The 21,420-nt window shown below is 39.1% G+C and overlaps 1 protein-coding gene across 1 annotated transcript; it reads left to right on the top strand.

The window, feature by feature from the left end:
• The first annotated feature begins 2,668 nt into the window (after window positions 1-2,668).
• LOC140170222 (UDP-N-acetylglucosamine--dolichyl-phosphate N-acetylglucosaminephosphotransferase-like) lies at window positions 2,669-18,224 on the top strand. The gene is made up of 9 exons (XM_072193559.1): window positions 2,669-2,989; window positions 4,239-4,356; window positions 6,103-6,316; window positions 7,516-7,662; window positions 10,943-11,027; window positions 11,793-11,981; window positions 13,421-13,491; window positions 14,047-14,219; window positions 17,666-18,224. Exons 1-9 carry the CDS (start codon window positions 2,772-2,774, stop codon window positions 17,735-17,737), a joined length of 1,287 nt encoding a protein of 428 aa, XP_072049660.1. The 5' UTR covers window positions 2,669-2,771; the 3' UTR covers window positions 17,738-18,224.
• The last annotated feature ends 3,196 nt before the right edge of the window (window positions 18,225-21,420 follow it).

A 21,420-nucleotide genomic window follows, 5' to 3' on the forward strand; every position in this document is an offset into this window, starting at 1 on the left:
CAAGATCAAATAGAACGGTGAATGATGATTATTTACTTATTTTTAAAAACAAACTTCTTAGGCCAGTTATAAACTACGTTCACGGCCGACAACTATAGTTTGAATGATAGGCCTATTTATTATCACACGAGGAAATAAAAACAAACGAATATGGCGCCTCACGTGCTTCAGGTCAGGTCAGTGGTCAAAGGTTTTTTTATCGCTAAATCGCTGGCTGAATATCGTATCAAATTCAAGTGATACACTACCGTCGTATTATTGACACCAATTCCTAATTTCGACATTACTATTGCGAAAGGTTATTCCATTATCAAATTAGTAGACTTTCTGTAAAAACAAATCACTGGTGCCTGATGGGAAATACTAGTGCGCCATCACCGGATTGCTCCCTGCTCTGCTAGCTGGCGCACTTTCAAGCTTGCTACTCGCATTGAACAGGCAGAGTTCGCAAAACTAACGGCGTCGTTATTTGCCAACCCTAAAAGGGATCGAAATTAATTATTCATAACCGATCGATAACTGGCCTCATTTTCTAACTAGCAAACCAGCGGGATTTGTCATATAGGTTTGCGTTGATAATAGAACAACCGTGAAGTTAGTGTCACCCCTTGATGTAGTCCTACTCCACGCCAGCACGAGCGTGAGCGACACGGTGCATGCCCGGGGTGCATGGGCCCGGTCCCCGCACTCCGTGCTGTGCATCCGTGGGTATTCATGCTCGTCGAAAATTTCGCGAAATAAGGAGTGTTTTCAGATGAAGAAACGCGATTCGCGAAACACACAAAAAAGGGGTGTTTTTTCAAACCACGTGTTCGCGAAATTGAAAAAAAAGGGTATTTTCATCGAGCAGCCTACGTGTTTCTGCCAGAAAATGGTATTATTAGAAATATAGTTCGCGTTTTAGCGAAAATAGAGGTATTGTCGAAGGGCAAATAATTCGCGAAATCGCTAAAAAAAGGGGTGTTTTTCCCCTAAAAACTTCGCGAAATGAGATGCATAGGCCTAAGGGGGTGTTTTTAAAGTTCACCGACAAGCATGAATCCCCGCGGATGCACGGAGTGCGGGGACCGGGGGCATGGGCCAGGGGGCATCCCCCCTCCGGAGGGGCACTCACTAAAAATGGGTGATGGGATGTGCGGCCACATTGACCCCCATTTCTCCGAGTCTCCCTCTCATCTCACCCAATGACTCCCTTTTTTGTTTTATGAGGCCTACTCGCCAAATGACCCCCTTTTGTTTATGTCATTAAAATTTCAAGACAAATTTCTCACCGAATGACTGGTTTGTTTCATTACTTTTCTTAAAATTTTCAAAAAATTTCAATTTTTGATGGCATTTTTCAAAACATTTTAAATAATGAATTTTTAAAAAGTTTTAGCTAGTTCTGTATTAAACAACTTTATATTTTGACCAAAACTTTTCCCAGTCTTACACTGTTTTTTAAGTGTGTCTAAGTTCTCACCAAAAGACCCCTCATGAGTCAATGTTATCCGCACATCATCCCCGTCAGTCAACTTGTGCCTCCCCCCCCGGGCTGGGTGCAGTGCGCCATGGCCGCTCGAGTCCCCGGGGGGCTGAAAATCAAGTTGATTTTGCCGCCCTTCCTCAACAGCCCAATGAGGACAGGTTGACCCAATTTTTTTTCGGTGGTTTGAAGAAGCGAAGAGCAAAAAAAAAAAAAAAAAAGATTTCAGGCGCTAGCGCCCTAAAAGCAATGTAGGCCCTATAGTTCAATTTTTTCACGATTTTTTATGCTTTTTTAAATTTTTCCGCCCTTTTTACTTTACTAATTGTTTTGCCGCCTTCTTCTTCCGCTGCCCCTTCTTTTTTGCCACCCCCGTCTTTGACCCCGGGGGGGCTGGTGCCCCCCCCAATACGCGCATGGGGTGTGGGGTGTGTGTGTGGTTTTGGGGGTCTTCAACTTTTCGGGACAATTTAATAGCCATTTTTTTTTCTTTTCAGCCACTTGGACCATTTAAGGCCACCCCACCCCCCCAGTGGCGTAAGGCTGCAAGTCTGCAAATAGGCCTATCACAAAATAAAATTAGTTTTCGTTTTAAAAAATAGTTTGAAATGTTCATTAGGGGTTGTGCAATAAGTCTGTGTCCGGGGTGGTGAATTCTCAAAGTGGTCTGCCAAAATCGTTTGCCCCCCCCCTTTTGGCCATGCCAAAAATCTCCCCCTTTGACATGCCAAAACCCCCCCTTTTGACGTGCCAAAAATCCCCCTCCTTTCACACTCAGACCTTAAGTTAAAATCACGGTAGCGCAATGCCAAAAAATCTTTCATGAGGTCAACTTGTCGATAGGTGTAAAAGCTTGTAAAGGGGTGGTGCAATAGCTACGCCCTGGGCGCGAGTGGTGCACCCAATGACCCACTTTTTATGTCAATCTCACCGAAAGATCCCTGCTGTGGTAGACCAAGCGGGAGGAGCTGTTTGGATGGATCTCAGGCCTATTTTTCACTTCCAGTTGGCCCCTCGCTTGTTTTAAAGCAGTTCTTGGTCATGTCTAAATTTAGTTGTTATTCCAATGCAGCAACAGAAGTCTGAGGTAACAAACTCTGTAACAGTAATGAATTACCAGTCTCTATCATTACACGTGTTCATAAAGTGAAGTTTGACACGTGTGTAGCAGAGACTAGTTCATAGGTCATAACATCAGCTGGGCATGTAGCCATTCGCCTGGTAACGTGTGGCTGCAGAAATTAGCATCAAGATTTCATCATAATTCCAATGTTTGCAGCCATATTTTAACCAGCATTTGTTAGCCATGGCTTCCTCAAATAATACTGCGTTTCAAAATGCCGTCGATCGAGCTTTCGAGCTGATCATACGGCATCCATTGACCATCAACTTGATCATGTCTGTGACTGGGTTTGTCATCACTGTACAAATGCTACCAAAGTTCTATGATTTGTTCATTCATGCTGGCTTGTCAGGGAAAGATATGAGCAAAAAAGTACTGCCGGGACGAAAGCCAGTTATAGTGTAAGTAGTTTGCCAAGTGTAATTAATCGGATGAAGTAACAGTCAATCGATGACAGCTAACGTGCAAATCGAGCAGTTACGAGTCCAAGCTCATCGCATAAAAAGCGGATGATCAGTCTTTAATATTTTTAGAATGGTTGTGGATTCACAATTCATGAGATTCACTCGGTCGGATATCCGGGAATATTGTCCCCTTTGCACAAGCGTGTGCATACATAGCAACCAGCTCGAGAAAGGGGAACTGCACATGCATGACATGCGCACACTGGTTTTACAAGGCTATTTCCCCTTTGTGACGTCAGCCCGACCAAGTCAGAATGCTATTAAAATTTCTAAAAATATTGTGTTAATGATTGTGACGTACGCGACATTCAATTCTCTATCACTTGAATAAGCAGGATCGTTCAATAGAAATGATCTAGACATCAACATCGCGTTGCAATCTCATAAATAATTAAACCAAAAGCAAACAAAATATCAAAACTTCAGAGCCAAAAATATAGCGTCTCTACCCATAAACAGAAATAGAGCTGGCTTGATATGATTTGATTAATATATGCTTGCTACCCACTTGTAACTAGATTTGCTGTATATTTTTGTTGTTTGTCCCTGAGGAAGGGCAGTTTATCTGCTTGAAACATTGGTTGTATTTTTGTTTAACTTTGTATACTATTACTATCTCTGAGGTTTTGCATTTTTACTAGTGCAGTAACAGTCTACACTACCGTATCATGGTTTACATAGAGCATTAGTTTTTATCTTGTTTATTTGTCTTTTAAAAATTCCCTACACAATATTTTTATCGTAGCGGATACCGGTGGCCAGCCCATCCATTATGACATTGGATACTGAGGCAAAAAACAAAATCCTATCTTTTATTTCATAAGTATTTTATCATGTTCATACTTAGGCCTAAAAAAAAATTGTTTGATTGGCGTAACCCGACCTACCCTAAAATTAGGCCCGACCCTAACTTTTTTTTTTTTTTTTTTTTGCCAAAAATAAAATAAAATTTAAAAAAATAAATAAAAATAAATAAATTTAAAAAAAAAAGAAGAAAAAAAGTTCCAAAGCCTTTATCAAACAAAATTTACAGCTTAAAAAGTAAAAAAAAAAAAAAGAATCCTGACCTACCTACCCTAAAATTTTTTTTATGTTACGCCAATCAAACAATTTTTTTTAGGCCTTATTTATTTGAAATGCATACAAATGCTGAATTTTATGTTGTCATTGTTTGTTTTCATGTCAGGCCAGAGAGTCTTGGTGTAGTAGCTGGAGCAGTATTTCTCATCATGATGTTTCTTTTCATACCTGTCCCATTTTGGAAACCGTTGACTGATAAAGAACCTGGATTTCCACATCATGAGGTAAAGTCTACATAAATCCCATTTTGAATGTCGGATGTTGAGTGGGGTCGACAACTTTCAAAATATTACAATTTATTGTTAAAAATTCAAAATTATTAATATTCTTTACCATATTTGGAATTAGCCTCAAAAATGCATTATAATGAGACCAAACATGCCTAGTACTGAGTCAGTGGTTCTTCAGAGGGTCATCACATTTTACAGCAGTGCTAAGATTTTTGTTTTTTGCCATGGTTGCATATAAAAAATCACAGTACGCACACACATTGACACTATGCCAGGCATGCACGTCCAAAGTTTAAATGTAGCAATGTTCACTAAATTGATACCTAATTGTGCAGTTATTTGCGGATTTGTTTAAAATATGGGCCCACAAAATGAGCATAAAGTCACATTATGCACTTATCAAGTCTTTCCCCGGCCCTGGGGGACCCGAATCTAGCGGGGACTTAGCCGGGGAAGTACATTTTGCCAGCGTGACATCCCGGCACTGACCCGTTAAAGTCCCGGCCTGCAGGGCATAAATTTTCTGTACATCCCCGCTATGACTCGGACGGCCCCAGCTAGCCGGGCTACAGTGTGACAATCCCGGCACAATCCCTGACCCCATGGGCCGGGACTTGCGTTAAAACAATGTACAATCCCGGCTATGCCCTGGCCTATCTTGCAGAGTTTAATATACGGTATGCGGGCATAGATAAAAAGAAGAAGAAGAAAAGTTCAAAGTCAATTCAACTTTTTAGGGCAATAATATTGCATTTCGTCAGTAGCAGGAGAGGGGTCAATAATTAATACTTTAACAGCATGTGCTAAAGTTTGCAGCGCGGTATACCCGTGTCCCATGTCGATTATTGAATGAACGACACAATATAGGCCTAATAAAAAAAAGATCGATTGGATTATTTGGATAGCAGTGATCGTACACGACACAGCCGATTTAATAGTGCATGTCGATAATTTTAAAGACATCAACATGTTTGAGCCTTAATTTACATGCATAAGGATTTAAACAAAATAAAATGTTTTAAAAAAAGTAGACTTTCATTTATAGATGCACGAAATTGGTTTTAATAATTGGTTACTTAAAACAAGTAATTACCCCACTCCTCAGTTTGCTTTGTAGCGCCACAATCGTGAAAATAGCGCATTACAGATGAGTATGCAAAATCGGCCGTTCTTGGTATACTGATGTTCTTTAATGGTGTGACTTCTTCGTGAAAGTCCCAGCTATGTCTCGGCAGTGCGGGGAAAAAAAATTGTACACCCCTGCAAAAGCCCCCGCTAACATGAATAATTGGCCCGGCATAGCGGGGACGATCTACTGTACATCCCTGGCCAAGTCCCGGCTAACTTCCCCGACTGCCGGGCAATGATTTTGTGCACATCCCGGCTCGTTCCGGCATGTTCCCGCTATGTCCCGGGTCCCCAGGGCCGGGAAAGACTTGATAAGTGCATTATTTCGAGACATCCTTAAGCTTGCTGCTAAGTTGATGTTCTTTGTTTGCCCCGCACCTGTATTTTTAATAGTATGTCCTTCGTAAATGGTCCATTGTGTCCACATTCCCAAAAGACATACAGACATACATGTACTATGCCTTGAATGGGTGCTGTGACCAACTTGCGACTTAACACTCACAAATATCTTGGTAGGTAGCACGTAGCAGGTCATGTTACGGTAAATTTGTTATCAAATGACACTATTCTTTATAAATAATATTTTTTGTATCTTCTCCTTTTCCCCTCCAGTTTGTTGAGTTCATCGCAGCCTTGCTGTCTATATGCTGCATGGTCTTCCTTGGTTTCGCTGATGATGTCTTGGAACTACGGTGGCGCCACAAGCTCACCTTACCAACTATTGCAACTCTCCCACTGCTCATGGTGTACATTGTCAACTACGGTTCTACTACAATCATTGTGCCAAAACCATTCCGAATTTATCTAGGGAATGATGTAGATTTGTGTAAGTTTAAGCTGAGAGCACTAAATTAAGAGAGGCGCTACTTCGATCACAAAAGTGAGGACAGTGTCGAGCTTGGAACCTTGTGTAAGAGCTAGTGACTGTGACTGATAGCAAGCTTGGCATACGTCATCTGCCTTTTTTTGTAGATAGATTATCTAATTACCTTTTAAAACAAAATGTATGGTATATTTACCTATTTAGAATAGTTTTTATAATTTTATTACCGATTTAACCCAGTAATTCTCACTCGTTGTGCATGATGATTGACAGCTGCATATCGGCGGTACAAAAAGGTGACTGTCAGATCTATTACGTGGATGGCAGTAGACAGATTGCAACTGACTGACCTGCACTGTTTGTCACGTCTACACAGGTCTTGTCCTCGGAATATAGGCAATTTGTAGTGCCGCTAGCCTGGTTTTTAAAGCTAAATTAGAGGCGTCAAAATTGCATTGCTGGTGGCTGGTAATTGTTTTGTATGATGGTTGGTCACATAACGTATACATCAGGGGTAGAATATGTCGGAGAATATGTGAATCAAACTTGATTCACACTAATGATACTCTGCATTAATCATTGATTCACACAAATCGTCGGGTGTTTTGATATACTGTTGTATGACGATTTTTGGGCAAAATGAGGTATATAAACTTTTAAAATCTATGAATGAAACTCTATATATTCATAAAGTCATAAATCATAAATGTAATTAGTAATGAGATATGGCACTAATGGTTTTTATGTACTGGCTGCATGAAATCTTTGTTCTGTGATTTGGCATACAGTCATATCATGGTATGTTGTCATATGCCACTGTGTAACTGCAGTTGCCTATTGTTTTGTCTAGCACTCAGAAATATATTTGGTCAGCAGGGTTTGGAAATGGTTGGTCGGGTTACCAAACACACACAAATATTATTAAGTTTTGAATTAAATCTTTTACTGGAACTTACTTAAACAACTTCCTATGTTGCATCTGATACAATTACACTTCATCAGGCAACTGACCCAGCTCAGCAGGTCAGTTGCCTGTTGAAGTCTGATGGTATCAGACGCAACGTAGCAAGTGTTAAAGTAAGTTCCCGTAAAAGCGCAACTTTGTTTATTGTCCAGTCTTGTGTACACGGGTATGTAGCAGTATTTTGTACCATACATGTATGATAAACCAGTTTGAACATTTGTTTTTTACCATTTTGCAGGGTTGCTGTATTATGTGTACATGGGTATGTTAGCAGTGTTTTGTACCAATGCTATCAACATATTATCAGGTATCAATGGAGTAGAGGCCGGACAATCATTAGTCATTGGATTCAGTATCATCATATTCAACTTTATTGAATTATCAGGTAAGCCAGTGTCCATTAACCCCATGAGAACTACCTGCCGATTGGCTAAAATGAATATTGTGTCCAATTTTTAGCCAATCAAGGAGGGTATTAATAAGATCATCTGCAAACAAATTTGACCATAAATAGTTTAAAGCCTAGTCATAAATGGCAATTGAAATTAGCATTTGAAGTTATCAACCATTCAGAAATGCTGTTAGATAACCAGTAGTGACCAGGGGGTTAAGGTTGCATGACTAAAGGTCCGTTCATACTACCACCGCATTTGCGATGCATTGCTTTGCGATACGGTGCGTTGTCGCACTGCATCGTACAGCAAAATACTGCATTGCGATATCGCAATGAAGTTAAATACATTTTTTGGAACAGGTTCATCAGGTTTGGTAATTAACAAATGAAAAGTTTTTTGTTTGTCAAAACCAGTTGAAGAAACTTACATTTCTTGCTGACAGTTTCGTCAGTGCACCACTGACTTTCTCGAAGAAAAAACTTAAAAAACGCACGCTACTTGAGGTTGAAGACATTATGTCTTTAATGAAGTTTGTCTTAACAACCACTTACTTCACCTTCCGGGCACCATTTATAAACAAAAATTTGGTGCAGCGATGGGTTCACCAGTTAGTCCTCTTACAGCCAACATCTTTATGGAGTGGCTTGAGCAACAAGCAATCCTCACTGCTCCCCTAGAGTGCAAACCCAGCGTATGGAAACGCTATGTGGATGACGTGCTAGAAATTGTTAAAAGAGACACGGCTGAAACGCTGACGGCACATCTTAACCAAGTTGACACCACATCCAGTATTAAATTCACGTATGAAGTAGAACAAGATCAACAAATCCCATTCCTAGACACACTTATAGTACGGAAACCTGACAAGTCCATCAAACTCATGGTTTATAGAAAAAAGACTCACACTGACCAATACTTGTCTTTCACTTCCCATCATCCACTCCACCAGAAAATGGGTGTGGTGCGTACCTTACTTGACAGGAAGGATAGAATAGTGACTGAGGAGGAGGATAAAATCAAAGAAGAAGCGCATATAAGACAGGCCCTAGCCAAATGTGGCTATCCCAAATGGACAATAGACAGAGTCAAGAAACAAATGGAAGAAAAACAACAAAGAAAGACTAAGAAAAATAAGAGCACAACTTCTGATCAAAAAGTAAAGGTCTAGTAGTGATCCCCTATGTAGCGGGGAGTGTCAGAAAGAATTAGCAGAACACTCAAGAAACATGATATCATAGACGGCCATGAGACCACATAGCACGATCCGAAAAATGGTGGTCCACCCAAAAGACAAGCAAGAGCCGGTAAAACCCCTAATTGTGTCTCACGAAATCCCTTGCGGTAGCTGCGACCCTAACTTATGTTGGTGAAACAAAAAGAACCTTTGGCACGCGCATGGATGAACACAGAAGGGAGGCAGAGAAAGCGAGTCAGCAAAAAAACACTAGATCAAAAGAAAGGAATCCGAGAGCCATTTCAAGAACTCAGCTATTAGTGACCACGTAGCCAGGGCTAATCATATTATCAATTGGGGGGAGGCAAAAATCTTAGAGAGAGAAAGTGATAGGAAAGCGAGATGGATAAAAGAATCAATTCAGATCAGGAGAAGGGGCGAGGAGTTATGAACAGAGACGAGGGGTCTACAATCTGAGTCACGTGTTTGATCCACTGCTGGAGACTTGTAGCAAGACTAACCTAGCTACCGGAGTGATATAACTTCCGCCAGTCATCAGCTGTTGGATCATCACAACAACACCAAGCTTCGAGAAAGTCAGTGGTGCACTGACGAAACTGTCAGCAAGAAATGTAAGTTTCTTCAACTGGTTTTGACAAACAAAAAACTTTTCATTTAAATACATTTTAACTTGGAAATGCGACGAGTTGCGTTGAGTTGCGACAAAAGTAATCGATATATCGGCATCGCAAAGCAAAGCAACGCATCGCAGATGCGGTGGTAGTATGAACGGACCTTAAGTTGAGTATATTCACTGTGGTGACTATATTGATGGTAGTCACTACTTTAATTGGCAGTCAGTATCAAATGAAGCCAAGGTTTTAAATCTACAGGCTTGAACTCAAATTGTAAAATTTTAATGTTACCATGGTTTGTATATTGTGACACTTTGTATGACTTCAGACTTGTAATCAACAACAGGCAATGCCATGGATTGATGTTGAAATCATCATCATCATTGAGTCTAGCTTGCTGACTTTGGAGACTAAATTTCACAGGCCCACAGAGTATCAGCATATCAGCAGTGGTTTTCACTGGCTTTTGGCCCAATGGCCCTGCTTAATTATTTCAAACCCTGTTGGCAGTCATATGTAGTGGTAGTTGAAATCTGTGAATGCACCTTTAAATTAAATGTAGTTACAGAATAAAGACTGATAAATTTATACCTGTTTTGCCTCTATGTGCACATAATTATATTGAGGGGGCTTTAGGGGAATGAGCCACCAGCCCCCCTCCCACCCCCGGGTAAAAGGAGGAAGCGGCAAAAACGAAAGGGCGGTAGAAGAAGGGTGGCAAAACAGAATTATTTAAGTAAAAAGGGCAGAAAAATATACATAGAAAAGTTGTTGTTTTTAGGTTGCTAATGCCTATTATCCTTTTTTTTCTCTTCACTTTTTCAAACCATCCAAAAACATGGGCCGTTGATGAAGGGGAAGCAAAATTCAGCCCCCCCCCCCCCCCCGGTAGGAACGGCCTGGGTACACACTGCTGTATGAGGCTATTCGATTTTGCATGGTCCAAGACTGTGGTTGTAGGTCAAAATTGCTCAGAATCCATGCCATGTATTGTACATATTGTCCCATTGTGATGCAAGAAGGAAAACACCCAAATCCAAACCAACAAAAACTGCTATAAGTACTCCTACAAAAACTGCTATAAGTACTCCTACATTCCAAAAACACTGGTAGATTGGAATGCCATACCCGAACACATAACCTCAACTGAGGACAAAGACAAGTTCAAGGCAGCAGTAACTCAGCATTACGTCAACACCAAGTAACCAAGCGGTGCACCGTCCTGCTAGTTTGGCTCCCGCAAGGGGGTGTTTAGCAGTACCTGAACCAGAACCAGAACCAGAACCAGAACATGATAGTTTTATTCCTGTTTGGGGGAAGGGAAGAACTTCCATTGTACTCCCTAAACACTACTACAATTTCTAAACACTGTATTAATTTTGATATTGCATATGAGAACCTATAATTTGTGCTGATCCAGATTCTGCATATACATGTATTTGTCTTATTTCATTTTTTCAGGCAAATTCCGAGAAACTCATCAGTTTTCGTTATTTTTCATGATGCCATTTTGTGCAGTTTGTGCAGCCATACTTTATCACAATTGGTAAGTTATTTGTGAAAATGCAAATTAATGTAAGCTTGGTGATATTAAGATTGATGGAGACTGTTGAACACGGACAGATTTGGCTAGCAATTATGTCCACCCATCTTCGAAATGTGGGATTTGGTCCTGAGCCTGAAAGAAATTCGTGAAATTTATATAATCCACTCCATATGTCAAATGCAACATCTGACAAACTTGGTAGGGTGATAGATTATGATGATCGCTGGTGCTGTATAGTGTTATGGTATCTGCATATTTGTGAATGTTAATTAGTTTATTTGCATATTTTGGTTGAAATTCCATTTGTCAATTCCAGCACCTAGATGCAATAAGGGCCCTGCGAGTGATATAGTTACCCACAATCATGGGTAAATGTTTAAAACTTTTCAACAGAAGCATACTAATATGATCTCTAACATTAGTACATATGCACCAGTTAATTTTACAGTAAATATGAAATGTACACCATATAGGTTCATCCCAACAGTCTATTGAAAAGACTACATTATTGTGTGAGATGCTAGTCAATTGATAAGAGCATGCAGGGGCAAGGCCTCTATGATGGACTGATTACATTTAGAAGGATGATTGGGGCCACCTTTATGCACAGCATAATTCTCGTTAGAATTACCTATCCGGCTAGGGACTAGTGGCAAGTGTATGCAAAGTTAAAGGTACAGTCCTTGCCACAAGTTTTGATATGATTGAAAACTATTATCTTCATTATTTTTCAACTTAAATTCTATTTTAATTTCATCCTGCCAGGTACCCATCCGGTCTATTTGTAGGGGATACATTCTGCTACTTTGCCGGCATGACGTTTGCAGTAGTAGGCATCTTGGGTCATTTTAGCAAGACTATGCTGCTATTCTTCATTCCGCAAGTCATCAACTTTCTGTTCTCTGTACCTCAATTGTTCCGTTTTGTACCATGTCCAAGGCATAGATTACCAAAGTGAGTTAAGCAACTGATACTATTCCAGATACCACCAGGGTGTGGGCCATATGAATATGCATTTTAAAAATGTTTTCATGACCTTTATAACCCCAGATTTAATATAAAGGATAGACATGTCCAACATTTTTATACTCTGATCTGCTCGTAATAGGCGGGACTCATAACATCGTGGATTGATATAGAATGGCATATATACAAAGCTGGATGCAGCACCTATGCGATCTGCGCTTTGCGTTTTGCGTGAATGATGTGTGCTTTTGTGAATTTACGCGTGTGTAAGTTGGACCTTATAGACTCGCGCAGTAACAAAAACCAAATAATTCCCGCCTATTAAGAGCTGATCATAGTATAGTCTGTATCTAATATGGACTACATGTAATGGCAAACTTCATGGCCAGTCCATATTTTGAATGGTTATGGCTAGTTATCAAGTTCAATTTGTACTACAGTTGCTGGTACATGTATACTAGTGATAACTGATTTGGGTAGATCAAAGACAGAAAGTATAGTTTCAGTTTTATTTACCAAAAGTCATACAAATCAAAACATGCTGTATTGCAATGGAGGGTTGACCAAAAAAACCCGCACAAGGCTTGTGCAGGTTTGGCCACCCTTAATGAAATTTTATTTATGAAAGGCCTAAACTTACTTAAATACAACGTGCAGAGACAAGAGATATTATAGAGCGACAAAACTACAATGTGCAAAACGAAACTGGACAACACAGGAGAGACAGACAAGTATGTTCGCTATGGTGATAGAATAAAAAGGATGGTTTTATGAGACTCAATTCAAAAAGAATACTACTTTCTGTGAACTCATAGCACATCACATGAAATCATCATATAGCATCATACATACACTCTTACCCAGGCACACACTGGGCATGAGTGGACTCATTCATATCACAGGCAATCATACACACAGCTAATGGTGTACTGCTGAGCCATTGTACTTATGATACATGCTTGAATTTTCTCTTATACAGGCATGCACTGGGCGTGAGAGAACTTGTACATATCACAGGCTATCATACACACAGCTAATGGAGATATGTCTTTGTGCCACTGAGCCATTGTGCTTATGATAATTGATATGCTTGAATTTTCTCTTGATCATCATACATACACTCTTAAACATAAGACACACTGGGCATGAGTGAACTCATTCATATCACAGACTATCATACGCACATGACACACAGCTAATGGAGATATGTCTTTGTGCTGCTGAGCCATTGTGCTTATGATATGCTTGAATTTCTTCATGCATTGTACATGTACAATCTTATACAGATGCATGCATATCACAGACAGATATACACACTACAGCTATGCAGATATGTCTTTCGGATGCTAAGTCGTTGCTGGATAAATCATTTTCACTTGCTTGGCCAATTAATGAAAATTATTTGTGTGTACTTTTTTATTTTTCAGATATAATCCCAAAACAGATAAACTTGGGATGAGTTACACACAATTTAAAAGTAAAGATCTAAACATCATAGGTAAGACATGCAATTTTCTTTATTACATTTTGGATATTTGAAAATATTACACATTGTTTCAGAATTGTGTAATTTGTGTAATTAGGACAAATTCTGTGCTCATATAATGAAAAATTGAAGATGCCAATATCTGTCCGGGCAGATTCTGGAATGCGGGGTGTTGTTAGTCTTTGGAGCTAAAACATGGCATAATTTAGTGCAAATGGGCTATTCCATTTGAAATCCACACTACCCCTGTGGACGATTTAGCTGAGGTCTTCCACAGAGGGAGTATAAGTTTCGATTAGAATAAGCAAATTGGGTAACTTCCATTTGAAATACTCGCTCCAGTTGTAGAAGATTGTAGGTAGCCATAATACAGGGGGAGTATGGGTTTCAAATATTTCAAAATGATTAACCCTGACCAATTACATTTAAAAACATACTCCCCCTGTGGAAGATACTTCCAAAATCTTCCTCAGGGGTAGTGTGGATTTCAACTGGAATAGCCCAAGACAGCCTACAAATTTCTAGGCAATCTTGCTAATGTATTTCTATATTGTTTACTTATTACAGGTAGACTATTTGTGTGGTTATTTTCCACACTGAGACTAATAGAAATCAAGACGGGTGTAGGTGAAGATGGACAGTACACACAATCCAACAATTTTACTCTAATTAACTTTGTACTGAGGCTTGTTGGACCTACCCATGAACAAACACTAGTCATCTATATGCTCATCATACAGGTGAGGATCACACATCAAGCAATTTGAGTTATTTGCCAGAATTGATTTTGAGATTGAGCTGAAAGAAGAGTTCAATATCAGTGGTGTAGGGGAGGGGGGGGGGGCAGACTGTCTGTTCAAAAAATATTTTCAGTTAAGGTACTGTGTAAATTATTCTGAATCCCAGGAGGTAAAATAAATATTGGTATTTAATATTTTATACAGCACCTTTCACATGTGCCCAATATGGACACTATTCATAACAGCTCCCCATTTCACCCCTGGGTAGAGACAGGCAACTGAGGTAAAGCACCTTCCCCAAGAGCATAACACGATGGCACCGCCGCACAGTGGGCCAGAATCGCCTCAAAGTGTGCCAAAATTATAAACGGACAATCAAACGCATACAAACACGGTAAAATGACTTTATTAGGGGTTTTCGAGGCTGCAGAATTCAATGGAAGCATTTTTAGAAATGTATGACGTCATAAAAATGCTGAACGGTGATTGGTCGATTATTTTTACAACAGTATTTCAAATGATACATGTTAAAATTTTAATTGAAAAAGCAAAATAGGGGTTCCAAGGGGAGCAAAATTCAATGATGACATTTTGGAAAGCGTATGACGTCATTAATATGCTGATATATGATTGGTCAATTATTCTTCCCGCAATAATTCAAATGCCTGTGTAAGAAGTATTATAAAACTTTCAAATCGGGGTTTTAAGGACTGCGGAATCCAATAGAGCCATTTTCCAAGGCATATGACGTCATTAAAATAACGAGCCGTGATTGGTTAATTACTCTTACAACAGTGATTCAAATGTCCGATTGGAAAAGTATTATCAAATAGCATATTCAAGGTTATACGGATTGCAAAATTCACTGACGGCATTTTCTAATACGTATGACATCAATAAAATGCAGACATTGTAATTGTTTAATATATAAAAGCAAACAAACAACCAACCAGACTAAATGTTGGGGGTAGGCCCGGGGGTGGGGGAAAATATGTAGGTGATTCTTCCTGCCGGACTCCAAAACGTTGCCATTGTCTAAACCTTATTTTTGGCCCTAATTTGCAACTCATCAATATACCAAATTCCTTGAAAAAGCAACCGATTTTGCTCAAATTGGGTGCTTTTACCAATATGTTTATCAAAATACACAATAATACTGGGCGTTTTCGTCTATGGTTAAAACACACCCATCGCTTTACCAAAATTGGCAAAAAAGCACCCCAAAAGGCAAGCATACGTATACCATGTCAATGGAAGATCCCCACCCCGGATATTACAATTTCAACGTCATCACAAACGACACTAAATAATTTGATTCAAATTGCAATTCTCCATTAGGCCTACAGACACGTGATTTGGTCGTTCTCTATATAGGCGAATGTGAATTAGATTTTAATCAAGTAGGCCTAGACGTAATACCAAATCTAGATGTCACGTTTAAAATTGGCAGACCATGGGGTTCTTGTGTCTTGAGTTTCTGTCATAAATTCTATAATTTATATGGATGTTCAAAGCAGAATAGAATGTGCATGTAATAGGCCTATATGAATGTACGTTTCAATCAAAAGGCTAATGAGGTTAGAATAGGCCTACTCTAATCCCCTGATATTCATAATTTTAAAAACAATTATTTTTCCAACCAAAACGACCACAACTTTATCACATGTCCTTAATTTCAGCACAGAGCTTAGGGTTTTTCATATGAACTGTGAAACTGAGCTACTTTCATGAAATTGTTTTATGATATATACCATTATCCAAATGTATAGTTAGCATATGCCTTGTGATACTGCGTATATCAGGCTCTTTTTCTTCTAAAAGATCATGTGCCTTCATTTTCTTTGAACGATCGACAGTGCCTCCCACATATTCGATGGACGTCTCGGCCCTAGAGGTGCTGGTGCTGATGAAGTTCCTTCAGAATAAGACGTGCTACGAACCTCTGCAGCTGAAAGTTCAGCTGCTGCATTGGAGTTCTTCATCAAATGTCAGTTTCCGGTTAAGCCAGTCTTAATGATCCACATAGTGTCTACAGTTATTCTATCGTTCACCTAAACGATAAAGAATGCTTTTTACCAGCTTTTTACTGTCTTTTAATACCTTTCAAAATGTTAAGCTATGTTATTATCTGGTAGTTCAATGTGCAAAGCATCCATACAAACATGGTATAATACATTTATATCTGAAAGTGAGCCTGCTGCATAAGCAGCATAAAAAAAGTTTTTGATAAAGATTCCATGATTTTGTTTTATCTCGATCAATGATGTTTTAAAATATTGAGACCTTATGCTATTTCTTAGAGCAGAGTTGTAGTGAAAACCGCAAAATCCCCAGGGTATTTAAGCAATATGAGGGCGCTATGCACATGACATGATAAACCAGTAAGCCGTACTGATCCATCAAAATCAGCTGAAATGTGAGCAAATAGGGTACATTGTATGGGCCCTGGAATGCAGGCTGGCAAATATTTGCAAAAACCATTGCCATCAACATAGTTCTAAGACTTGTCTACAAATGATAACATTATTTTTTGAACAGGAATCTACAGGAATCCAAACTAAATTTCTATTTTTTCCCAAAAATGCATATTTTTACCGTATTTCACCAAATTAGCCCCCTCATTACTCCTGATTAATACAATTATTTATATTTTGGCTTGAATGATCTGGTTTGACTACTATTAGGTATGACATATGCACAATGGTAAGACAACAGTTTCTCATTTACTAACGTTACATTAGTTGTTTTCAAAATTCACACTTTTACCATTTTAAGAGAAAATATAACACTTTTGGGGCAAATTCATGACTAAACGACACTTATAAAATCCATCGAAACATAAATTATGGGCCAAATAATATGCTTCAGAATGTTTTCTTTCTCAAACAACTGAAAAAGTTTGGAAATTCCACATTCACCAAATTTTAATTTTGGCACACTTTGATTCCGCCCTGGCCCACTGTGCGCCGGGGCTCAAACTCGCAATTCACCGATTACAAGGCAGAGCCTGTACTGTTGCACCACCATGCCCCTCGTGGAAAATTGAGGGGGAGGGGAGCAAGGTTTGGCTTTTGGCATTCTATTCAGAAATTTACCCCACTGGCTCATAATCATTGCACAGCCCCTAAAATAGAGACTGAAAAATGAGAATTTATAATGAGAATCAATAGGCCTTTTTTGATTTTAAAGAAAGTAGTTGATCTAGCTTGTATAGTGTGCCCTTTTGTTAATGTACCTATACAAAGTATTTTCTTATGTCTATGTGTGTAATTTCCCAATATTTACTTATTTCATTATTAAGCTCCCCAACCCCAGAAGTGTCTGACATAAGTGCCAGGGTGTCATCAACTGACTCGCATTACATTTTTGAACGATATTCAATTATTCAATCACTTGATTATGACACACAATCCCAATAACATAATGTTTTGTTTGTTTGATTGCAGTGCCTGGGTAGTTGTGCAGCTTTCTTCATACGCTTTCCACTAGCTGGTGTCTTCTATGATGTAGTAGAATAAATTGGATATTTACAACACAGCTTCTCTCCTTCTTGCGGTGCCTAATATGGGCCATACACGTGTTCCTCATGAGGGTTACTTTTGATTCACTTAATTAATATGCACAGAAATGCAATTCTCGCAATTTTCCTGAATTAGTTTGAGAGAATCAAAATTGATCTGTGTACAACTTTTAGCAAACAACCAGCAGGTAATTAACTGAGAATCAATAATTGATTCTGGCAGACTTCTGTGATGAGAATCAATAACTGATTCTCCTAATGCTGGTTTCATACTTTCTGCCGATTGCTGCTGAGCGGGTGATGCTTCATCATGCCGCCGCTTGCACTTGTCTGCAAGCAGAGCGGCACACCACTGAGCGGCAGCGGCATGACTTTGAAAGCAATTGTTGCCGTTCAGCACTGCTCCAAAATCGTATTTTGTTGTCATACCTCAGAGCGGCACCGCTCCGAGTTGACTTGAATTCAACTCCCAGTGATGCTGCCACTTGGGCTTGCCGCTGGTCACCGCTAGGATTTCTGGTGCAACTGCACAGTGAAGCAAAATAATCTTCAGAGCGGGCAAGCGGCAGGAAAGTATGAAACCAGCATTAGTTGCAACAAAATTGTGCCCTACACCCTGTGTGGGAGATTAAGTTAATGTCTTCCATAGGGGGTGTATGGATTTGAACTGAAATACCCCATTGTTGGATCAAGTGAGTGAATGTTCTTTGTCACCCAGTAGTTGTAAACAGAAGCTTTTTAATCTCATGTGGAACTTGGGCCTAAAAAATGGTTTGATTGGCGTAACCCGACCAACCCTAAAAATAGGCTGGACCCTAGACCTTTTTCTTTTTGCAAAGAAAAACGTATAAAAAAAATTTAAAAAAAAGAAGAAAAAAAACCTTCCAAGGCCATTTTTAAACATAATTTACAGCTTTAAAAGTTTTTTAAAAAAATCCTGACCTAGGCCTACCTACCCTAATTTTTTTTATGTTACGCCAATCAAACTATTTTTAGGTCTTCCTTTATGCAAGAGCTACCTTGCATCTGGAACCACCACTTGATCAGTCCAACATGTCAGTTGCAGTATTAGATTTATTTCCGAAATTTTGCTGTAACAAATATTCAACATGAAATACAAAGTATGAATCGGGCGTAACTCTATGAGGCACCCCAGCAACGAAGAATCCTGTGTTTATATGATAATGCCATCTTTGATTGCCATTTCAAATTTTAAAAAGACAAAGTGAAGTAATTTTAAACACATATTTAAAGGTAATTTTAGAAATACTCTTTCAAACATTTGAAAATGTGAGGGTTGCATATCCACTTTTCTATGTTTTCTATTGTTTTTATCTTATTTTCGTACATTATTTTTAGCTGATATTTGACTCATTGGATGGCACCAGATTATAGTTATATATATTGTTATCAAAATTTTAAATAATACTTGCTAAAAGAGTAAAATAAACATTATTTGACTGATTGGTGCACAAAAAATTCAACTAAGGCAGTTGGCCCATTTATGCTCCAGGCAGCACATGCAGTTAGCTTTTGTGTGTTCCAAGCAGACAAAAACCAATGGCACGGCATCACCCGGGTGGGAGGGGGGTACTCACTCCCATTGTGGCCTGTACACCATCCACGATAATAAAAACACATAAAAAGGGTAGTTTTTCGTGGGTAGGCACGATACATGTGTATCGTGTTTAGGGTGTCAAAAAAAAATAGGAAAAAAAGGGTAGCAAAATTGCCATTGCTAATACGCGGAAATGAAATTTAGGGTATGGAATTTGATGCAAGGAATAAAATCCCTGTTTAGGGTGTGAAAACAGGCCTGTGTTACCTATTTAGGGTATTGTTTTAGCCAAGGGTTAAATCCTTGTTTAGGGTGCTTTTCAAAAGTTGAATATCGTGGATGGTGTACAGGCCACAATGGGAGTGACACCCCCGGGCGACATCATTGGTGGGTAATCTGATCAATTGGTGCTTTTGCTGAATCAAAATCTGTTTAATCATGTTGCTGATTAATGATTTTGTAAATTATAATATTTATGGAATTATATCTTTGTGATTTCCATAATACTGATAAATACTGTAAAAGTGGAAATTTTTGCTCTACATTTATTTTTACGCTTTTGTATTCTGAGCAGCTACCACAGAATTAACAATGTGTGAATATATTCCTTTTGTATAAGTAAATACCAGGGCCGTGACACTCGTATTCAAACCCTGTATAAAAAGTGAAGTCACTTTACGGCAGTTTAATTGACATATCGGCAGTTTGAGTGACAGTTGCTAGGCTTTTTCAGTACACCTAGTAACGTCCTGGTAACGCTCAGGCACATTAGCCTAAAATTTACGCGACGTTCGCACAACAACGCTGTGCGTATTTATGCTAAAGTGGAACAGACTTATCCCATATTCAATTGACAAGTTCGTATTTGATTGACAGTTGCTGGGCATTTTCAGTACACCAAATTTTTCCAAGATGGCGCCCATCGACTGCCAATTATTCGGACCCTTTCCGCAAAAATACAGCTTATTTAGCCAGTCTCGTCATGGGGTCCTCGGTTATAATATTTTTCTAGCATATTGAGCTAACTCCTCAGCTATTTGGTTTTTCACGATATGATAGTAATGGAAAGATTCGACCAAATGTTCGCCGTTTTTCGCCATTTAATTTTTTTGGAAATGATGACGTAAACATTGCATCATCTCTTCCACAGGTTATACACTCCTACACGTACCGGGCCCAGCTAGGCCATCACATGCATGAAGGCGCATAGGCTGAATGACTGACTTCATTTGCGCAAACGAGTGGCTTATCCTATAGTATATTAGTACTCGAGAATCCTTGTAAATACCGTAACCACTCGGGTATAAGCCCATCCCCCTATATGGCAGATTTCACTTCAAAAATGGAGGTGGGCTTATAACTGGGGAGGGGCTAGTACCCCGGTACCCCAGGTCAACATAAAAAGTGGTAACCATGTGTGTTCTTCCTTTTTTCAAAACCCCCCTTTTCACTGATTTTTCATTGATTTTACCCCCTTTTTTGCCAAATCACTGACAAAATCAGGGTAAAAATACCCCTTTTTCAAGGTTTTCAATGAGAAGATTTCCAGACACCCCTTTCAATGACTCCAAATATTTTAATATATTAAGTACAAAATGTGCAAGTATGAACATTACTTTGTGTCTGTTGTACTCCCAGATGATCCTGTGTTATTAACTGGGGTAATTACAATGCCTGTATACTGATTTTAATTGACTTACCGTTGGCGAGATATGGACCAAAACGTATATTTTCAATGGTCCATAGCCATAGGATTGTATATTTTCTGTCTGTCGACAGACAAAAAAACCCGGGACAAAAATACAAATCGAATATATTTGCCGATATCTCTGGAAAGGGAATGAAAAATACCCCCTTTTTCCGCGAAATTTAGAACACACATGGTTACCACTTTTTATGTTGACCTGGGGTACCGGGGCTAGTACTTGAATTTAGAAATAAGGAAAATCATCCCCATTTGTATATGCCCAATGTACCAGTAATTTCTATCATCTATGTCAATTTCTTAAAATTCGAAGTGTGGAATGTTAATTATCAACTGATATTTTTTATATTGGTTCTTAAATAGAGAAAAGCATTGATTTGATTTAAGAACTTGGCCAAAATGTAGTACTGGGCTTATA

This window comes from Amphiura filiformis, chromosome 14 (assembly GCF_039555335.1).
Source record: "Amphiura filiformis chromosome 14, Afil_fr2py, whole genome shotgun sequence".
Lineage (NCBI taxonomy): Eukaryota > Metazoa > Echinodermata > Ophiuroidea > Amphilepidida > Amphiuridae > Amphiura > Amphiura filiformis.